This window comes from Odontesthes bonariensis, chromosome 8, assembly GCF_027942865.1.
Source record: "Odontesthes bonariensis isolate fOdoBon6 chromosome 8, fOdoBon6.hap1, whole genome shotgun sequence".
In the NCBI taxonomy this organism is placed as follows: domain Eukaryota; kingdom Metazoa; phylum Chordata; class Actinopteri; order Atheriniformes; family Atherinopsidae; genus Odontesthes; species Odontesthes bonariensis.
In genome coordinates, this window is record NC_134513.1 from 8,443,155 (window position 1) to 8,460,811 (window position 17,657).

The following is a 17,657-nucleotide window of genomic DNA, read 5'->3' on the forward strand; positions in this document are numbered from 1 at the left end:
TTTGGGGTTCCTTGAAATGATTTCCATAACAGCTGAAAAAGATATTCCCATCCACTGTATTGTTCCACTAGGAATACTTATCTCCTAGATTATTTCAAGGCTTTGGTTATCCTGTTTTACAGTTCTTGTTTTAGCCATTAAAACCCTTTGCCCTCATTATTTCCATTCACCTTGATGAAAAGGATCATGAGCGGAAAAACAGAGCTGTGTTCAGTCTTTAAAGCCTCTGCCCTGTCAGCTTTAAATACCACTTACACGCTGTGAACTGAACTCAACCCCCGAGGACGGTCAGGGTTCGCGAGCCCAGCGAGTGCATTCTCTGAGGTCAACGGTCACAGACTATGTCATTTGTCATGAAGAGTACTTCAAGAGAGTTTGCCTCACATGTGGGAAGTTTCATCTTCCAATTAACAGGTGTCATATATCTTGTTTCCTCTGTGTGTTAATCTCCTGTGACCCTGGTTTTCTTAAAGTCCACAACAAAAGATGTGTGTCATCTTTTCAATTACAAGCAACAATCTCAGTTAGTTGCTTTCAGCCATCAATACAACTCAGTCATGTTGAATACATTAAATCTGGAAGAAAAACACTTAAAAATACTTCAGACGTCTTTATATGACGAGAATTGTCTAAATTCTGGGCCTTAATTACAAAAGCAAGCCTCTTCAGCCTTCAAGTCCAACATCTAACTGTCTGCCATCCCAGATAAATGATGTTAAGTGAAGTTCCAGGCATACACTTCACAAAAGAAGCCCTCAAGCAGCAGTTTAAAATAGATAGTGTTACTTGTGCTGCTCAGCCACACTGAAGACACCCACATATGATTATAAATAAGGCAAAGCTAATGCAGGTTTGAACACAACATCAAAGTGATGAGTATTTTGACACCTTAACTACAATTTCTGATGGGTGTGAAACAGTAGGTACAGATGGAAAAAAAAAGCCAGACTCTTTGAGGCTGAAGTCATCTCATATGAAGCTAACTTATAATTGTCCTCCACTGGTCTCTTATAATCTCATCAATGAATTTGTTTCTGTTACAGAAAAGGGAGGCTGATTCGTGAACCACTCTTTGCAATGTCGTCTAAATTTAGAGAGCACTATGAATTGGGTCAATCTAGTTTTAGTGCTGATATTCACAATCCTCGTCTCCCAAGTCCAGATTGCAGCCAGAAGAATGAGGTCCCGTACACACCGAGCTTGGTATTTGCGGACAGGGTGGTATTTCTATCGTGCTGACCTACTGTAGAGTTTGATTTGGCTGTGTTATCAGAAAGGCGTGGGCCTCACAACAAGGTGTGGCAGTGTTAAAGCTGACAAGGTGACGACTGACGCTGTTCATCACATGTGGTAGCTCTTAATTGCCCTCTCATTCCTTCTCCAGAGAAAACAGTGATGGGGCAAATGTTGATCAGATGAGGAAGAAGGAGAATGAGAGATGATTTAGTTAAAATGTTTGTTAAATATTAAATATACCTTAAAGGTGACTTCAACCAAGAACTCCTGAATGCCGATGTCCTTGGACCCATTTGGTATCAGATTGCTCTTCCTCTCTTCCTAAAGAAAGAATAATAAGCCTTCAAGAAGAAGATTGACATTTTAGGATTATTTGTTCATTATCTATGAAGACTTAGATGAGGAAACTGATCATCATGTCATCTTGCTTTGAGCAACAATGCCTACAATAGTATATCCCAAAATCCTGAGCTATTCCTGTAAATATTACTTTTGGGGTCGAGAATTTTCCACCCAGAAAGCCTGAATGAACATTAACGAAAACGTCAAGCTCTCATTTTGAACAAAACCAACAAGTAGTGTTTTTAATAGGCCAAATAAATGAATGAATGTATAGAAAAAATAATACAAATGAATAAAACTTAAATCAAGACTTAAGAACAGTAGCTGACAAAGAAAACATGTAACAGGTCATACTAATTCATTTTATTACGTTAAAAATATCCTCGAATTGGACTTTGATGCCAAGAATCTTAAAGAGAGTTTGTTCCGGGGCAAACATACACTGCAAAGCTGTGGCAGCTGATTAGTAGCGTGCATATGTATAGAATATTGCTAAAATATGGAAAGGAAAAGCAGCTCCACATTAGAAACTGACATGATTCTGTGGTGGAAATTGCTGAAGTGGTTCAGAAGCACTTTTGAAAACTATATTTAGTGAGCATAGTTCATTGTTGCACGTACAAATACAAAGAAAAAGAAAAATCATGCCTGATAAATATCCATCCATGCAGCCACATTCTCCAGGCCCAAGCTCAGTTGAAAGTGCATTTTGACTAATAGCACCCACAACTCGAATAAAGGTGTTAAAAGATTTGTTTCAGGCGTCTCTTTAAAGATTCCCTGTGAGGTGTAGAGTACAGGCTGGATGGTACCTTAGAAGAGAATAAGTGAGCCAAAGTGTGTCTCTCCTACCTGACAGTCCCCGCTAAAGTGTCTGCACGATCCGTTCATGTTGTACATTTCTGTGGGTTTTTTTCTTAGTTGTTTTGTGTGCCTTAGAACATAACCGGTACGAAGCAGTCAGAGAATAATGCTTTACTGCTCTGATTTTATGGCTTTCCAGTCAGGATCGGAGCAGCTTGCAGTGCGCTCTGTCCTCTCAGCTGACTGAATCTGAACTAATTAATTTGTTGTGTTCACAAACAGCAAACCCAACTTGGTTCATTGTGGGTTTCAAACCTGAGACAGAAAAAGACTCATACAGGGACTAGTCAACCAATCAGAAATGTTCAGTGCCGCACACTTCAACATGAAGGTTCAGGGTAATCTACCTCTCTGCCAGTGTTATGATAGGAGGAGAAATTTCTCCCCATGAAACCTCATTTAGCCCCAGGTTCTTGCAGTGAAAATGGTGGAGATCAACGAAGGAAGCCCCCAAACAACCAACAGCGCCTATTTCTGAAATTCAGCTTAAGATGGAGATGCAAAAAACTGTCTAATGACAAAAAAGTTTTACTTCTCTTTGGAAATCATAGACACCGCATCTTGTTTATTCTCAAAAACTCAGTTTCTGTATTAGTACTGTTCTCTGGAAGGGCCCTGCTGATTTCAACACGATAAAGCCAAACCACATACTGTATGCATGGCAACATCATTCATACTTAAAGTTGCTCCACTGGCTGGCTCCTAAATACGCTTATACTATTTTCAGTCAAATAAAAGGTTTGAAAGCTTTGCAAATCTTTGCATGAAGTTTCTTTTCTTCAAATTTTTCAGAGTGACACAACTTCTTTTGAAACAGGGTTGTGACTGAGTCGAAACAAGTGCCTGCATCACAGCGATATAAAGAAATCCAGTTTGACAGATGACTAAACACAAACAAACACATCATGATAAGAGGACAGGAAGTGTAATCCAAGATAAACAAACCAGATTTATTTTCAAAGCCTGTGTGACATCATCATAACAACCTCCAGTGGCGGGCTGGTGCTAAAAATAGCAAAGATGTCAAAGCGCTGGGACATATATGTCCATGAAGTGTACGGAGAACATTCCCCAGATAACAGCAGATGGCTCACATGATTACAGCCCCGTGTGGAAAGGGTGAAGAGCTCGCCCACACACGCCTGATACATCTCCCTCCAGGCTCTGGCGCTCACCTGGGAAAAACCAATGCCAAAGCCTGCAAAAATGATTGCGTGTGGGGCTACAGAGGGCTTAGGTTTGTCGTTTCAAAGATTGCTTACTTGAAGTAGTTATTGACCCTTATCACAAAGGCTATGATGGAAAAAATTAGGCTGACTTGCTCAACTTTAGAGGTCTGGAGCTGCGTGAGAGGAATATCCGCTATTTACTGTGTTTGGGGCATTCTGATTGGCCAAAGCCACCAGAATGTAGCACCTCCAGGCGATGTATGCAGAAAGTGTCAAAATAAAAAGGTTTCACTCTTGGCTAAGTGCAGCTAACAACAGACTACTTCTGCATATCGTGTAGCTCATGTCAAACGGCATTTCTGCTTTCTTTTTATGATAAAGATTTTTTAGTAACACTTTGAGAAAACAAATCTTAGTTAAAGCTGACTGAATGAGCACAACCAGACACAAAAACCCCAAGTTCAGGAAATCCTATCTTTCATAACAAGCTTTTCCAGGCTGCTGATGGATGGAAGCCTTATTTCAGCTCAATGAAGTCATCATTGTCGTGTGTTTCTCTCATGTGCATGATGAGTTTGGCCAATGCCTGGCTATGCAGCTGGGCTTCTCCCCTTGTTGTATGAGGGAGGAAAAAACCATAAGGACTGAGGAGGGGGGGGGGGAGTCCACGACATCATCTCTCCAGGCCTTTTAAGGAGCTCTCTGAGAGCGCTGGCCCACTTTCCCATCAGAGCTTCCCAGCCTCATCTTCTCTCCCCCTGGGAGCCTGGAACACACAGTGACTGAGCACAGGCTTATAGAAATGCTAGGAAACACAATAAAGATGTACTGAGTAAATAGTCTTGAACAATGACTACACAAAACGTGTAAGCATTGCTTCATTTATCATAAGCCGTTATGAGGGAGCTAAACCACATGTTGTAACCTGAACTTATCATGATGTCAAGGTCACACTTCATCATGTTTTAGACAGTTTAATGTGTGCAGACACTAGCAGGGAAAGAAGAAATGAGGGGATGTAAGTTGCTGGCAGTGGTCATATTCATCATTGTATTCCCTGATGTTGTCAGGGGCCAAAGCAGGCAGGAGCTCTGTGTTCCAGAGCCCATCTGATAGAAACAGTGGAAGAAAAAAAAAAGAGAGCGAAGAACAAGGCAGGCTTTGCTGGAGTGGTGGCGATCATGCGGCTGTATCCCATACCCATGTCAGCCAGACCCCACATGGCCCCGTCTCACCCCACCACCACCACTGCCTCATACATGAACCCTGACCAGAGTCGACCCACGCACACAGACAACCACTCACTCCGAAGGGGCGATACGCAAGGAGGGTCTGATGGAAAGAGAGGACAAGAGAAGAAGGAGGGCGATGGAGCAGATTGTGTGGGCGAGCTGATTGTGTGTGTGAGAGAGATTGATTGAGGGGAAGAACCGATGCGTGTGTGACATGCTGAATAAAAAGGTTGTTATGCTGGCAAGTTTGGTCCAGCACTTCTGCCTAATCAGCTGCATGAGTTTAGCAATTTAATTGCAGTTGTGAGATCCACAACCCGCTCCATGAACAATAAGCCCTGCTGAAATCCATAAAGGGGCTTTTTGAGTAGCTGAGTGAATAAATGTTGTTGTAAGTCTGAATAAAGCCACAGAATTTGAAGAGTAGGCTTTTTAAAATGACACGAAACATAACAAGGGTTATGAATACAGTTAATTCTGAACCAAACACAAGGCTAAGAGTAAACATCAGCAGGTTAGCACAGGATATCAAATATGTATTGTTCTTCCAACGACCTAAAAAACGTTTCAGTGAGATTTTGTTTATGTATGACACATTTTTTGCTTGATAAAGAAAAGCCACGAAAAGCACAACTTTTAACACATTATTTACTTTCCATATGCACAAAGACATCTTCTATTCACAATTCACAATTTGTAAACCTTAACACCACCAATAGTAATAGCCTAAGGACCACTTTGCTGTCAAAAAACCCCAAAAAACTCTAAAAGAAAAAATAGTCTCTTCATCAAATATTTAAAGACACTGATTAAATTTTCAGATTTAGAATCCTTTACAAGAATTATTAATACAGTAGTAGAGTCTAACTAATCAAACTCAGGACATCCACACTGCAAGCTCTTCTCGTACCCTACGCAGTTACACATGCAGCTTATTAAATAATTAAATAGTGGAACACCTTAGCACTTCAGCTGGCTGTAAAGAGGGAACAAAAATATTCAATCGTGAAGGTCCTCTCTGTGATATGTAAAAAAGTAAGCAGTCGATATTTTGTAAAGTGTATTTAAAGCCATTGAACTCGTTCAAGTTGTATCACAATGACAAAGCAAATCTTGGTTTGTTTTCTTTCAGTTTACTGCAAAGTTGATTTGAAAAAAAACCCGAATAAATAAGGATATCAGTCAACTCAAATCTATGTATTTGAATGATGAAGAAACTTCATATGCATGAAGATACCTCAAGCCTGACATTTACAGCAGAGAAGCTAAGGATAACATTACACTTTAAAGTAATAGAATAACTGGAATAGCATTTGTGAGACATTGAAGGCAAATAATGGCAAATAAAAAAGGCCGGTACAACTCTACACACTTTTTCTTATTAGTCACCTTCAGATTGGAACGGATGGGTCCATGTTTTCCTCATAGAAGAGAAGCATTTTGCATTTTTGTTTCCAAAAGAAACAAGACCATACCCAGCTCGCACATGACAGACCAAAACCATCAAAAACTAATAATGAATGATTGTTTATTCAAAGTACATCAAATAAAATGACATAATCTAGTCTGTAGGATCCAGCACTACTATCAGGCCTTGTGTGCTGGGAAGAGAAGCTACGACACTGTACCCACTTCTCTATTATCCTGCCACCCAAACTCCAAAGCCAGATGGAAGTTGACAGAGCACAGGACAGCTGCAAGGACCATTGCTATGTGGTAAACGCATGCTGAAATAGCCAAATTGATGAAAGAGGCTCAAGTTCAAAGCAGGGTTCAACAGTGGGCTACATTTTAGTACTATGAGCTGTCATCCACTTAGACAGACATCAATATTTACTGCTGCCATGGCACAACAAAGAGCAGTGGTATTCCGTTTGGTGCCTCGCACATCTATGGGTAAGTTTATTCATGAAGTACCCGTTTTGGTGGCACATTGTTGCACCATGGGATTTGTTGATAAGAGGTCTGAATGTTACAGAAATGGTCAAGTCTCACTGATTGTACTGTATTCTGTGAAAGACTATTGTTGTTGGGTTGCTAGGGTAACAGCTGCTTTAATCCTTTCATGTGGAGCAGCAAAATATTAAAAACAACAATGATGTGGTATGTTGTGTGAGTGGCAAAGTTGATGAAGTCATTCTGTCGAAAACTGGGAATCTTGGTATATTTGAGCATTGCACTGGAAAATTGTGAGGTGAACTGAGCTATTCATGGATTTTTTCACAGGGATATAAAAGGTAAGACCTGCTGCCTTGAATTATATTTCTCCTGCCTTGCAGATTTATGGTCCTCACAGCCGTTTCTCAGGGAAGACACTTTTCTGCCTCATGAACCCAAAAGAGTTTCCCCCCGTTGCCATGGCGCCCTTACTTACTTCTGTATACCTCACAAAACCTTTTGTGCTCCCCTAGGCCTCTCAGCCTACTGGGTTTAGCAGATCTTCTTCTTCTGCTCAGCGAAACTTTCAATTACCAGCAACACTTTTTCAGCCACTACGAGGCCTATTATGGTCAAATGAGACTCTATGGTGGGCCAGGAACAGCATCTCCTCCCCTGTAAATCTGAGAGTGTGGCCTCATGCTCACGCTGCTGTGACAAGATAAGGTCCAGGGGTCGCGCCTCCAGGTGATGTGTTTCCATAAGGCCACGGAGAGGAAATGCACATATATGGCGTTGTCTTTATTTATTACCAGCTCTTTTACTGGATGACTCTCTTCCTTCTGCGAGCTCTGCTCATCTTCGAAAGCAGCAAACCTTGGTGTCTGTGTGGGATTTCTGTCTTGGTTTTTTTTTTTCAAAACGCTGCGATTTGAATCCACTGTATACTCACAGAATAGCTTAGAAAGTGATTGTGTTTGGTTTTCAGTCTCTGCAAATGTTAAACCTGAACTACATAAAAGCAGTAATCTGAAATTGTAAATAGTTGGGAGGTCTGGACATTGTACAGATGTGCTTGACAGTAACAAAAGGACTGTATGCTTTAGCAGGATGCCCAACACAGCAGGAAATCGGGGAGAATTTGGCAGCCTGAACATGCTTCCCATGCAGACATCGATGGCGGTGGTGGCCTGGTGACCCATAACACAAGCACAGGTTTATCTGAAAGCTTATCACCCAGCCCGGGGTCCCCACTCAGTGTTCCCTCTGTCTGTCTGAGTCTTTTGTGGATATTGGCAATCCCGGTCTAAAGTTACATCCCTCACTTTATCTGTTGGCTCATAAACTCTTCAGACTTGTCACGCATAAAGTGAAAAGAAAACAAATGAGGAGAAAATGAAGAGTTTGAGAAAAGAGCTGACTGCGTTCAGGACGTTGGCTTCATATAATGACTCCTCTGAGGAGTGGGCTCCGTTCGTGAGTACATGAGTGGCAGAGCAAAGGTGCAAACACCTTCTGTACACCTTCTTACGCAGATGTTTGTCAGGGAAACAGCTGTGTAAATGCAAACACCAACATCTTGTTTTAACAATGAATCCAATCCAACGCAATTATTTTTTTCAGAATTATTAAAGATTCTGTATGTGTATGTAGGCGCTTTATTTGAATAGACAGCTATTTTTTTTTTATGTTAAACTGATTATTGAAGAACATTCAGAAACAACTATTTGGTTGCAAATCATTCTTGTGTTTCCAAGGATGATCATTACAAATTTCAGTTAGATCCGGTGAAAGACGACTCATTGTTGTAAATTCCCAACCAATAAATAATTTGCATTTGAGATATAGGATTTTGCAGGCCTTTTAATAGAAGTTGTCACATGAATATTTTCAAGAGAGAGGGTTAAGTGAGTTGGCCCCAATGATCCAACATTAAATGTCATTGTTCTGTCTCCTCTTGTTACACTGCCCCCCTGTGGCAAATGTGAATCAATACGGCTTCCAAAACGCAGAGTAAACTGTAAGCTGTATGACAAAACAATGCAAAATGATGGGGGAAAAAATCATACATTATCGCACTGGGGAAGCAGCATTAATATTCAGATCTACTCTGCCAGAAATGAGGCTTCATGCACAGCATAGTGGTTTGAAATTGTAAGTCAGGCAGTGCTTGAGCAGAAAGTGAAAGCAGCAAAAGTCATTATCCCTCCAGAGCAGCTCATCAGCAGGCAGACCCAAGCGGAGAGCACATTCTCTCTGACAATAAAAGAAGCCAGGTGCCTGTTCACTCGTGGCTGGCAGTATAAACACTACCCGCGCTGCAGTAAATGTCAAGCATAGGTGGGCACTGCACACATGACTCACACTTCTGTATACAGATTCCCAAGATGTTATCTGTCTTCAGTTTTTGTGGTCCAACAGCTTCCCTCCTTTAAGGGTAAGACCCTTGATGCTGAAAGTTGTCCTTTGGTCTCAGCAAAAACTTGAGAGTCCTGGCAATTGTTTCTCTAATAACCTTAGGAGGACACACCTGGTAATTTAGTTTTTTGAGACAATCCCCACATAATCTTACTTGGATTTGCCAACTCAACATCAGTGTTGGCTCATGATAAAGTGCACAAAGGCCCTCTTGGCGCAGATGTACTCCCACAAATGGCAGGATCTAGATTATGTCAACATTGCTCAACTTTGTGGTCAGATCAAACGCTGTCTCTTGCGTATGGCTACATTTTGACATTTGGTGTCTAAAAAGATCCCCACTTCCTTTTTCCCACATCTCGTCCAATTCCCATACCCTGAGTCGCAGCTCCTCGCCCGAAGCAGAGCGGAACCTCATGATCTCTGTGGTTAGGGTGCTCACAAGCATAAAACCAAGGTTCGGGGAAACAAAGCAGAACTGAATTTGTGAAGTCTGCACATCTTGTGAGGCTTTGTTGCTGCCAGGCACGCTCTGGTGGATGGTACCACCTTGGCCCAGGCAAAATGCTACACACAAAAAGATGTTATGTGTATAACCAACACCAGAGGGAGCTGATGTTTAGTGGACAACGAACTGGTTGGACTCTAAAGTACAGACTAACATTAACTAAACATTATCAGCATGGTTTATAAACAGAGTGCACCATATCATTATTCCCAGAAACATCCATCTGAAGAAACAAATGTTTCTTTTTTTTTCCGATCGTGTGTCCTGACCCTTCCTCTTTAATCGACAGCTGAACGATGCTGCTTCTCCCTCTGGTTTTTGTTGTTTAGACAGCTACTTTCCTTCTGTGAACATGCAATCAGTCTTTCTAGATAGCGCTTACAGAAAACTATTTCTACATACTTACAGCTTTTCACGGTTTGATCACATTTTGTTTATAACACACTGTCTGAACAGTATAGCATCAGAGTACAAAGTCATGCCTTTTCAAATGCCATTTTGTTTTATTCTGAGCTTTGTGTAATGAAGTTTTCCAAATGATCTCAGCATCTATTTTATTGCTGTTACAATGAAAGGCTTTTGTGTGAAGTCATTAAGAGCAAAGCACTCATAACAAAACACTATGATGCACACAATAATAATTTATCCCGCTGGATAACTGAATTACACTGAAAGCCGTTGAGATGAGGAGTAAATTTGTGTTTATTGATCTTTTTCTGTGCATGTTTTGACTTGTCACTCCAGGAAAAACTCATGTGGAACAAAAAGCTGAAAGAGGTTCAAAAACAGCTGTTGAGTTCTGTAAATACTCATATATTGCACTCAAGTGCAAACTTCACTTGTGTTTTACCAATGTGTGATAGTTTATAGCTCTATGCCACTGTATTCAAGAGGAAGAAATTGCACTTTTGACATCACTAGATTTGTCACACATCTGTAACTTCTGGTTAGCTTTCAAATAAGGATTTTGAGATACGAATAGAATGAGGATATTGTGTAATACTGCACACTGCTTTGTCATGTCTTGAACTGTATATGCAAAGATGTGATTGACTGGCAGAAAACTGATTACAAACCCTTTTGATAGCCTCTGAAGTGTTTTGTTTTTGGTGTTAATTTGAGCATTAAGACTATCTTCCTATTCTTAATTTTTACTAATCAAAAATCCCCAAAAAAAGAAGAAAAAAAGAGAAAATAATCTGCTTTTCATCATGAAATATAAGCATCAGTTGCTGTCTGATGTGTCGTAGTTAGTAGACTTACTTGTGATACTTTAATTGCAGTTTCTTCCTTTACTACGTTTATTTCAACAGTACTTTCAGGAGTTTTAGTTATCATGGAATTTGCATGTTTAATAAGAGTACTCTAGTTTTGCATCACACTATCTATTTAAGTAAAGTCTCTGAAAACTTCTTTGTTTAATGGAAAACAATTGGTTCACTCAGGTAGTCCTCCTCCTGTCTGTGGCTTTATAGTTATTCACAATAAATGCTTTTATTGAATAATGACATTTGTCACATGTGATTATTAAGTTTAAATCCAATAGGTCAGAAACAATTGGGAATTATATGGTCTTATTTGTGGCCAGAGTTTCCTATTCTAAACTGGTTTAAGTAACTGCAAATCTGCATGCTCTGTTTCGCTTACCTATGAGTTTTATGTGTCTGTTTAAATATATAGAATTAGGGGTTGTTTTAAGTGTTTGCTGTTTGTGAAAGAACACTTGGATTCTATTGATTGGTACTTAGAAATAAAGAATAATCATATGTCAGGATTGATTTGAATTCTGATGCCAAAAAAAAACACAGATTGAATAGCTCATAATATATGACAAACTGTTTGGAAGTGTGCGGAAACACCTGCGGAACAAACAGGCATCTAGTTTACATACTGGAAGAAAGAGCAATAAGAAGTATACAAACTTACTTTTTATCAGATCAAAAACACTCAAATTTAAGGACTTGGTTAACCTCAAAATACTCCAAATTTGTATACAGCAAGAAACCAATTACTGGCTCACAATATTCAGAATTTGTTCCAAACAAGACAAAAACTTCATGAATTGAGATGTAGCCTACCTACATGTTCAACAAACTGGCTGTAAGAACTAATGCAAAAATACAACACCGTTATAGCCGAGTATTCTTGATATTAGTGCAAAAGTTTCTGTACATATGTATATGGGTTATGAGACTCCAAGCATGGTCTGTAAAGTTTTTTCTTTTTCCACTTTTATTGAAATTTTATATTTTTTTCCAATAAATAAAACATATATATACAGATAAAAACACATAAATCAAAACGTCAGTGACTCCTATGACAGAATGCTGGCTATAAAGACTGCAAATTAAACGCCAGATTAACGAAAGTATGCAAAGAATCGTCTCTATTTTGGAACGACGTGCTGTCACAGTTACATAGAAAATGGAGGTTGACTGTCGCAAATCCTATCCCAAAGCAGCTTGAAGTGTCGTGCAGTAGCCCCTGATGCTCGGCGTGTGAAACCCCATCGGCCTCTTCGTACGGCACCCTAGCTGAAGACGGTATGTACCTCAGACGGATCCGTCAAAATCATACAATTTATACTTATTCACAGGTTTCTGATATTAGTATTATTGTTTGTGTCTTTCAGAAACATGCCAGCTAAAGGTCCTCTCCAATCTGTCCAGGTGTTTGGACGTAAAGTAAGTAAATAGGTTGGTTTTATTCCACGTGTGGTGCTGTGGCTACACTGTCATGCTAGCGGACTTAGGCTAAATTAGCAAACAAGGAATGGTGAAAGGCCCCAATTCTACACAGAAACGTTCTCTTATTTATCTGATTTGTGTGCTGATACAATTCAAAGACGTTTGCAGGGCTCATTTTCAGTAATGTTAGACTGTTGCTGGATTAGCCATCGGTCACTGTTGCTGTGTGCGTTAGCTTAGCCCGGTTGCTAGCAGGATTCTCTTTTAGTTCCGATGTTTTACTGTGAACGACAACGTTATATTAACCCACTTGAGTCCTTACTTCACTTAACATACGAGTAGTTTCTGTCTTATCTAAATTTCACGTGTTTAAGATCATCACTTTGGCAAAAATATATATCACCATATCAAGATGTTGTCACTTATCTATTTCCATAGAAAACTGCCACCGCAGTTGCCCACTGCAAGAGGGGTAATGGCCTGATTAAGGTTAACGGCAGACCCTTGGAGATGGTGGAGCCTGCCACACTCCAGTACAAGGTGAGTCTCTGAGAACAAGCTAGATATCAGGGGAACATTACTTTCCTGTAGTCACTTTGTAGAATCTGATTAAGTCAAAAAGTGGGGTGGTGCTCTTCCACCATTAAGTAAGCAACATTCTGGCTGTAAAAGTCTAATTAATGCACAAATACTTGCAATTAATTAGACCTTACCTTAAGGTACGATGCTGTTAATTTTAGGTAGGTGGCATTGGCGCCTTTAACTTCCACCTATTGCGGCAAATCCTGTAAGTTGTTGAGCTCTCCCTTTTCAAAAAGCAGTAAATGTCTGTAAGGGTGTTTGATGTTTGGCTTTGCAGATGGTTGTCATAGGGCAGCCTTAGGTTACAGGTTTAATGACCTTCCAATAAAACGTTAGTGGCAATGAGTTGAACAAGAGGGATGTAGTAGTGATGGTCATGCTTTTATTACTTTGATTTAGTTTTTATTCAGGTAAGTGGTCCTAACAGTAATGCAGCATAATTGTAATCACATGGTAATGTGTTAATTTTAGCTACTTTAACATTGTAAGACCACATTGTTTATAGAAGATGGTCTATTGTGAATTATGCTTACAGAAGCATGGCCATGATTCTATATAATATTTCCTTTTGCCAAGATTCATAAATATTTAAGTATTACTTGTAGAAAGTATACTAAGACATTAAACATTATTAAGCCTCTCTAGGTTGTATAAAGTGTTTTCAATTGGTCATGAGGATTTTGTCTTAAGGTAAAAATTGAACACGCATTAGTTAATTTTGAGTAAAATCAATGACAAACTTATACCCCTTCCAGCTTTTGGAGCCAGTGCTGTTGCTGGGGAAGGAGCGTTTTGCCGGAGTTGATATCCGAGTCAGAGTGAAGGGTGGTGGACACGTCGCACAGATCTACGGTAAGCGGAATATTCTCATCCTGTGCTTTGGATCCTGAACTGCTGGTCAATCGTGTTAGTTTTAAAAGGTGTTTCAATCATTACTTTTTTTTCTTACAGCCATCCGTCAGTCCATCTCCAAAGCGCTGGTTGCATACTACCAGAAGTGTAAGGATTGAAATTTTGTTCATTGCAAAAATATCACACTTCTGAAAATGTCTCAAGCACCCAGTACATCAGTGTTGGTCTTTTTGGCAGTAAATGTCCATTTCAGTGAAAAATAAAAAAATATGAGCATGGTTGCACAGTTTATGTTGGTCATCTGTCAACAGCTGCATTTCTGTGGACATCTAAGGTGGTTATTAATTCACATCCTAAACTACAGCAGATTACTGAGGCTAAAAGGCTGACATCTGAGTTCCTCTAAAGCTCTGCTGCAGAGGAAGCTTAAAGCTTTTGAGTGCTGTGGTCGGAAATGTAATCTTGAAGTGCTGAACTGATGGTATTGCCCATTTGCTGAATTAAGGATTTCATGTTAAAGCTGAGTTGCTGTAGACAGAGTAGTAGTTGTCAGAGGATAAGCATTTATGTACAGTGGTCACTATGCATAAGTGCGCGATTCCCCTCTCAAAAAGGGCATACTTTGATTAATAAATTCAAATTGGACATCTGTCCCCGGATACTCAGAGGCTTATAGTTCTAATTTTAAGCAAATAACCATATGAGATAGAAACAGGTTATTTTAATTATTAATTAGCTGGTATATGAAAGCCTGTACATGTTCTTGTACTTTTAAAAATTAAGTATATACTTGGAGTGCAGAAACACGGAGGACACAACCATTGACTTACCTGAATAACCTGAATGCTCCATGTTTTACTGCAGATGTTGATGAGGCCTCCAAGAAGGAGATCAAAGACATCCTGATCCAGTACGACAGGACCCTGCTGGTTGCTGATCCACGTCGCTGCGAGTCTAAGAAGTTCGGTGGACCTGGAGCTCGTGCCCGCTACCAGAAGTCCTACCGTTAATCACTCTGTACATTTTCATAATAAATGGGAGGAACAACGAAATGAAATACTGTTGTTTTTATTGATCAACTTGCAGTATACTACATGTTGTTCTTGGGCTCATACACACTCCAGTTGATGGACTACATATGGGAAAGATGTTGGGCATTGTCGGCCAGGTTGTATTCTCAGGGTCTTAAGTTTGTCTATTTACTAAGCAGAAAGCCAATTCAATGAGGAAAGAATGAGAGCCGGCATTCACTTTGCTGGAATACGATCAGAATACTTGGTTGAATTTTGTCTTGACACAAGTAAATTAACACTTAATAATGTGTAAGCACTTGTTCATCTGTGGTGAAAGTCCTGAAAACTGATTACGTTGACAAAGCACAGCTCTACTTTTTCATTTGTCATTAGTAGTAAATGGAGCATATACACACAGAATCTTGATTAAAACTAATTTTGTAGTGGGGATTGGATGCTACACCTACAAGCCTTTACATGACACGTTTTATTCTTTCAGAGAAGGATGTCATATCTTTGTGCTAATTAAATACCCAGCATGAGTTCCACATAATGACTGTGGGACATTATCCACATTGCCAGGATTCAGTAATTCAGTAAGTGGTAATAGAATTCAGATGCCGATTTGATAATACAGTTTTTCTGATTGTAATGTCAAAATGTGCTGCATTACTTACTCAGTGTTTGTATGGTGAGTTATTCTATGTGTGAGTAAGAAAACTAGGTTTTTTTTTTTTTGGTATATTCTCAATGAGTCAATAGTTTTCTTGAGCTACTCAGTATTTTTTGCTTTTTTAAAACAGTATTTGGAGTGCGCTTTGCTCTTGCAGCTACAATAGTTGGCCAGCAGGTGGTGCTATATGACAGAGATGAGAGTTCATATTAGTCATTGAGTTTAAACATTTCCCTCGATAACAGCCATCGGAAAATGTTCAGCTGGCCTGATGCCATTTCATTGAGAGTACAGTAGACCTTCAGATCAATCAATTTTGCAGACTGGGTAAAGTAAAAATTCCAAGCTATCAATTTTTCACAGAGAGCACAAACATCTGCATGATTCCTTAGCTGTTTTGCAATGCCTACCCATGCTCCCAAGATAGATAGATAGATACTTTATTAATCCCGAGGGAAATTCAGGATGAATTGCTTTCTATCCTCCTCTTGTACAGAGAAACACCAAGGTAAGATTTGACAATTGTTCCTGTCCCATGTCGGTGTGTTACTGAAAACCAAATATTGTGACCGGTGTAGACCTTTGCAGATGAAATGTATGCTGAGTATTTCAAGCAACCTTGCTGTACAGGAATAGCAGATTTCATCACTGGTTGGTGGTTTTACTGTATTTTTCAGCCATTTATTTATCTATTTTTATTTTTTTACTGCGATAAGAATAACTGGAAAATGTATTTATCTTTCAAGTCATATGCAGCCAATTTCCTCTCGCCTCTTGATTATATCCAGAGTGACTGTATTTATTTATTTTTTTTACATAAAATTTCTGCATTCTTTCATCACTTCCTACCAATTGCTTGCATCTATATTTGGTATCTGCTTTTTTTTTTTTCCTGTTGTGCTTATATACAAATCCACAATGCTCTGCCACAACAACAGGAGCACAATGAGGTGAGCAGAGACCCAGATGTTGTTGGTACTCTCTGTGGGCCGCCTGCATCAGCCGTTCCCGCTCACTGAGCTCCCGGGAGTGGATCAGGCCTGTTTACAGCCCTCCAATAATCATCACAGCAGGGAAGCCCACTCCCCACTGCTGCTGTTGTTTACTACTGTTTACCCTGCCTGCTGAATCACCCCTAAAGGCCACAGTGCTACTTCGGGGACATTCTGCACCTGTGGAAATGGCTGGGTTTTTGCAGCACAAAATAAGGCCTGAGAGCAGAGATGGAACTAACGTGGAGAATGCAGTGAGTTATAGAGATGAAAAAAGGGAAAAAGCTGCTGCAAAATTAATCCTGTTTTCTCTTTGTGATGGCAAAAATTGGTCTCCATCTCTGCTTTTGCATGTGTATGGCATGAAGAGGTCAGGAATTTGAGAGTAGCTGTCATGGTAGCCCAACTGTTCTATATTTAATAAATCATCATACTGCAATGTTAAAAAAAAAAAGAAACTTGCAATCTATATTTTTGAAATAAGGTAGAAATGGCTGTTCTTACTGATAAAAAAAGAGCTAGAACTTAGGAAAAAATGTCCTTTGAGCTCTTTGACCTATCAGATTCCTCTAACTGACTTCTGACTCACTCAAAGTTATGGTACATATAATCACTGTTTAACACTGTTAACTGCCAACATAAGAGATCAAAAACCTTTCAACACTGACCTTTTACAAGAATCATTATTGCATATGATGTTCTTCTAATGAGCTTGTAGCTCATTAGAGTGTGAGAAACTCATTACCATATGTTAATGACTCATTAACATGTGCAACTGCATAATCAATATGTTTCTTACCTTATATTTATAACACCTCTCTTAATAGGGCTTATAACTGCCCTATAGAGCACTTAGTAATGATTTATTAGCTAGTAACAAAGATATTAACAAATATGAAGGTTATCCAAGCATAGCTGCACAAAATTAAGGAGAATAAATGAAGTGTCAGTGCGGTATGTGGCTTTCTATTACTTTTAGTTCCTTATGTATCACATAAAAAGGAAATGAGCAGAGCTTTGCCAACTGCATTGATTTGTTTCCCCCCTCTGAACGAGCTGTTTCTTTGATTTCCTTTATACTGTCGAGTATCTGCTTCTCTGGTAATTTAAAAATCTGAAGGACTGTGATGGTAAATTAAGGGAATTCGATCTGGAACACAAAAGATTTCTGAATAATATTTTTGGACGAGTGATGTAATTAGTGCGGGATT

General features: G+C 39.5%; 1 protein-coding gene across 1 annotated transcript; it reads left to right on the top strand.

Annotated features, from left to right (window-relative positions):
- The first annotated feature begins 12,134 nt into the window (after window positions 1-12,134).
- rps16 (ribosomal protein S16) lies at window positions 12,135-14,825 on the top strand. The gene is made up of 6 exons (XM_075471564.1): window positions 12,135-12,190; window positions 12,280-12,331; window positions 12,773-12,874; window positions 13,672-13,768; window positions 13,868-13,915; window positions 14,633-14,825. Exons 2-6 carry the CDS (start codon window positions 12,284-12,286, stop codon window positions 14,776-14,778), a joined length of 441 nt encoding a protein of 146 aa, XP_075327679.1. The 5' UTR covers window positions 12,135-12,190; window positions 12,280-12,283; the 3' UTR covers window positions 14,779-14,825.
- The last annotated feature ends 2,832 nt before the right edge of the window (window positions 14,826-17,657 follow it).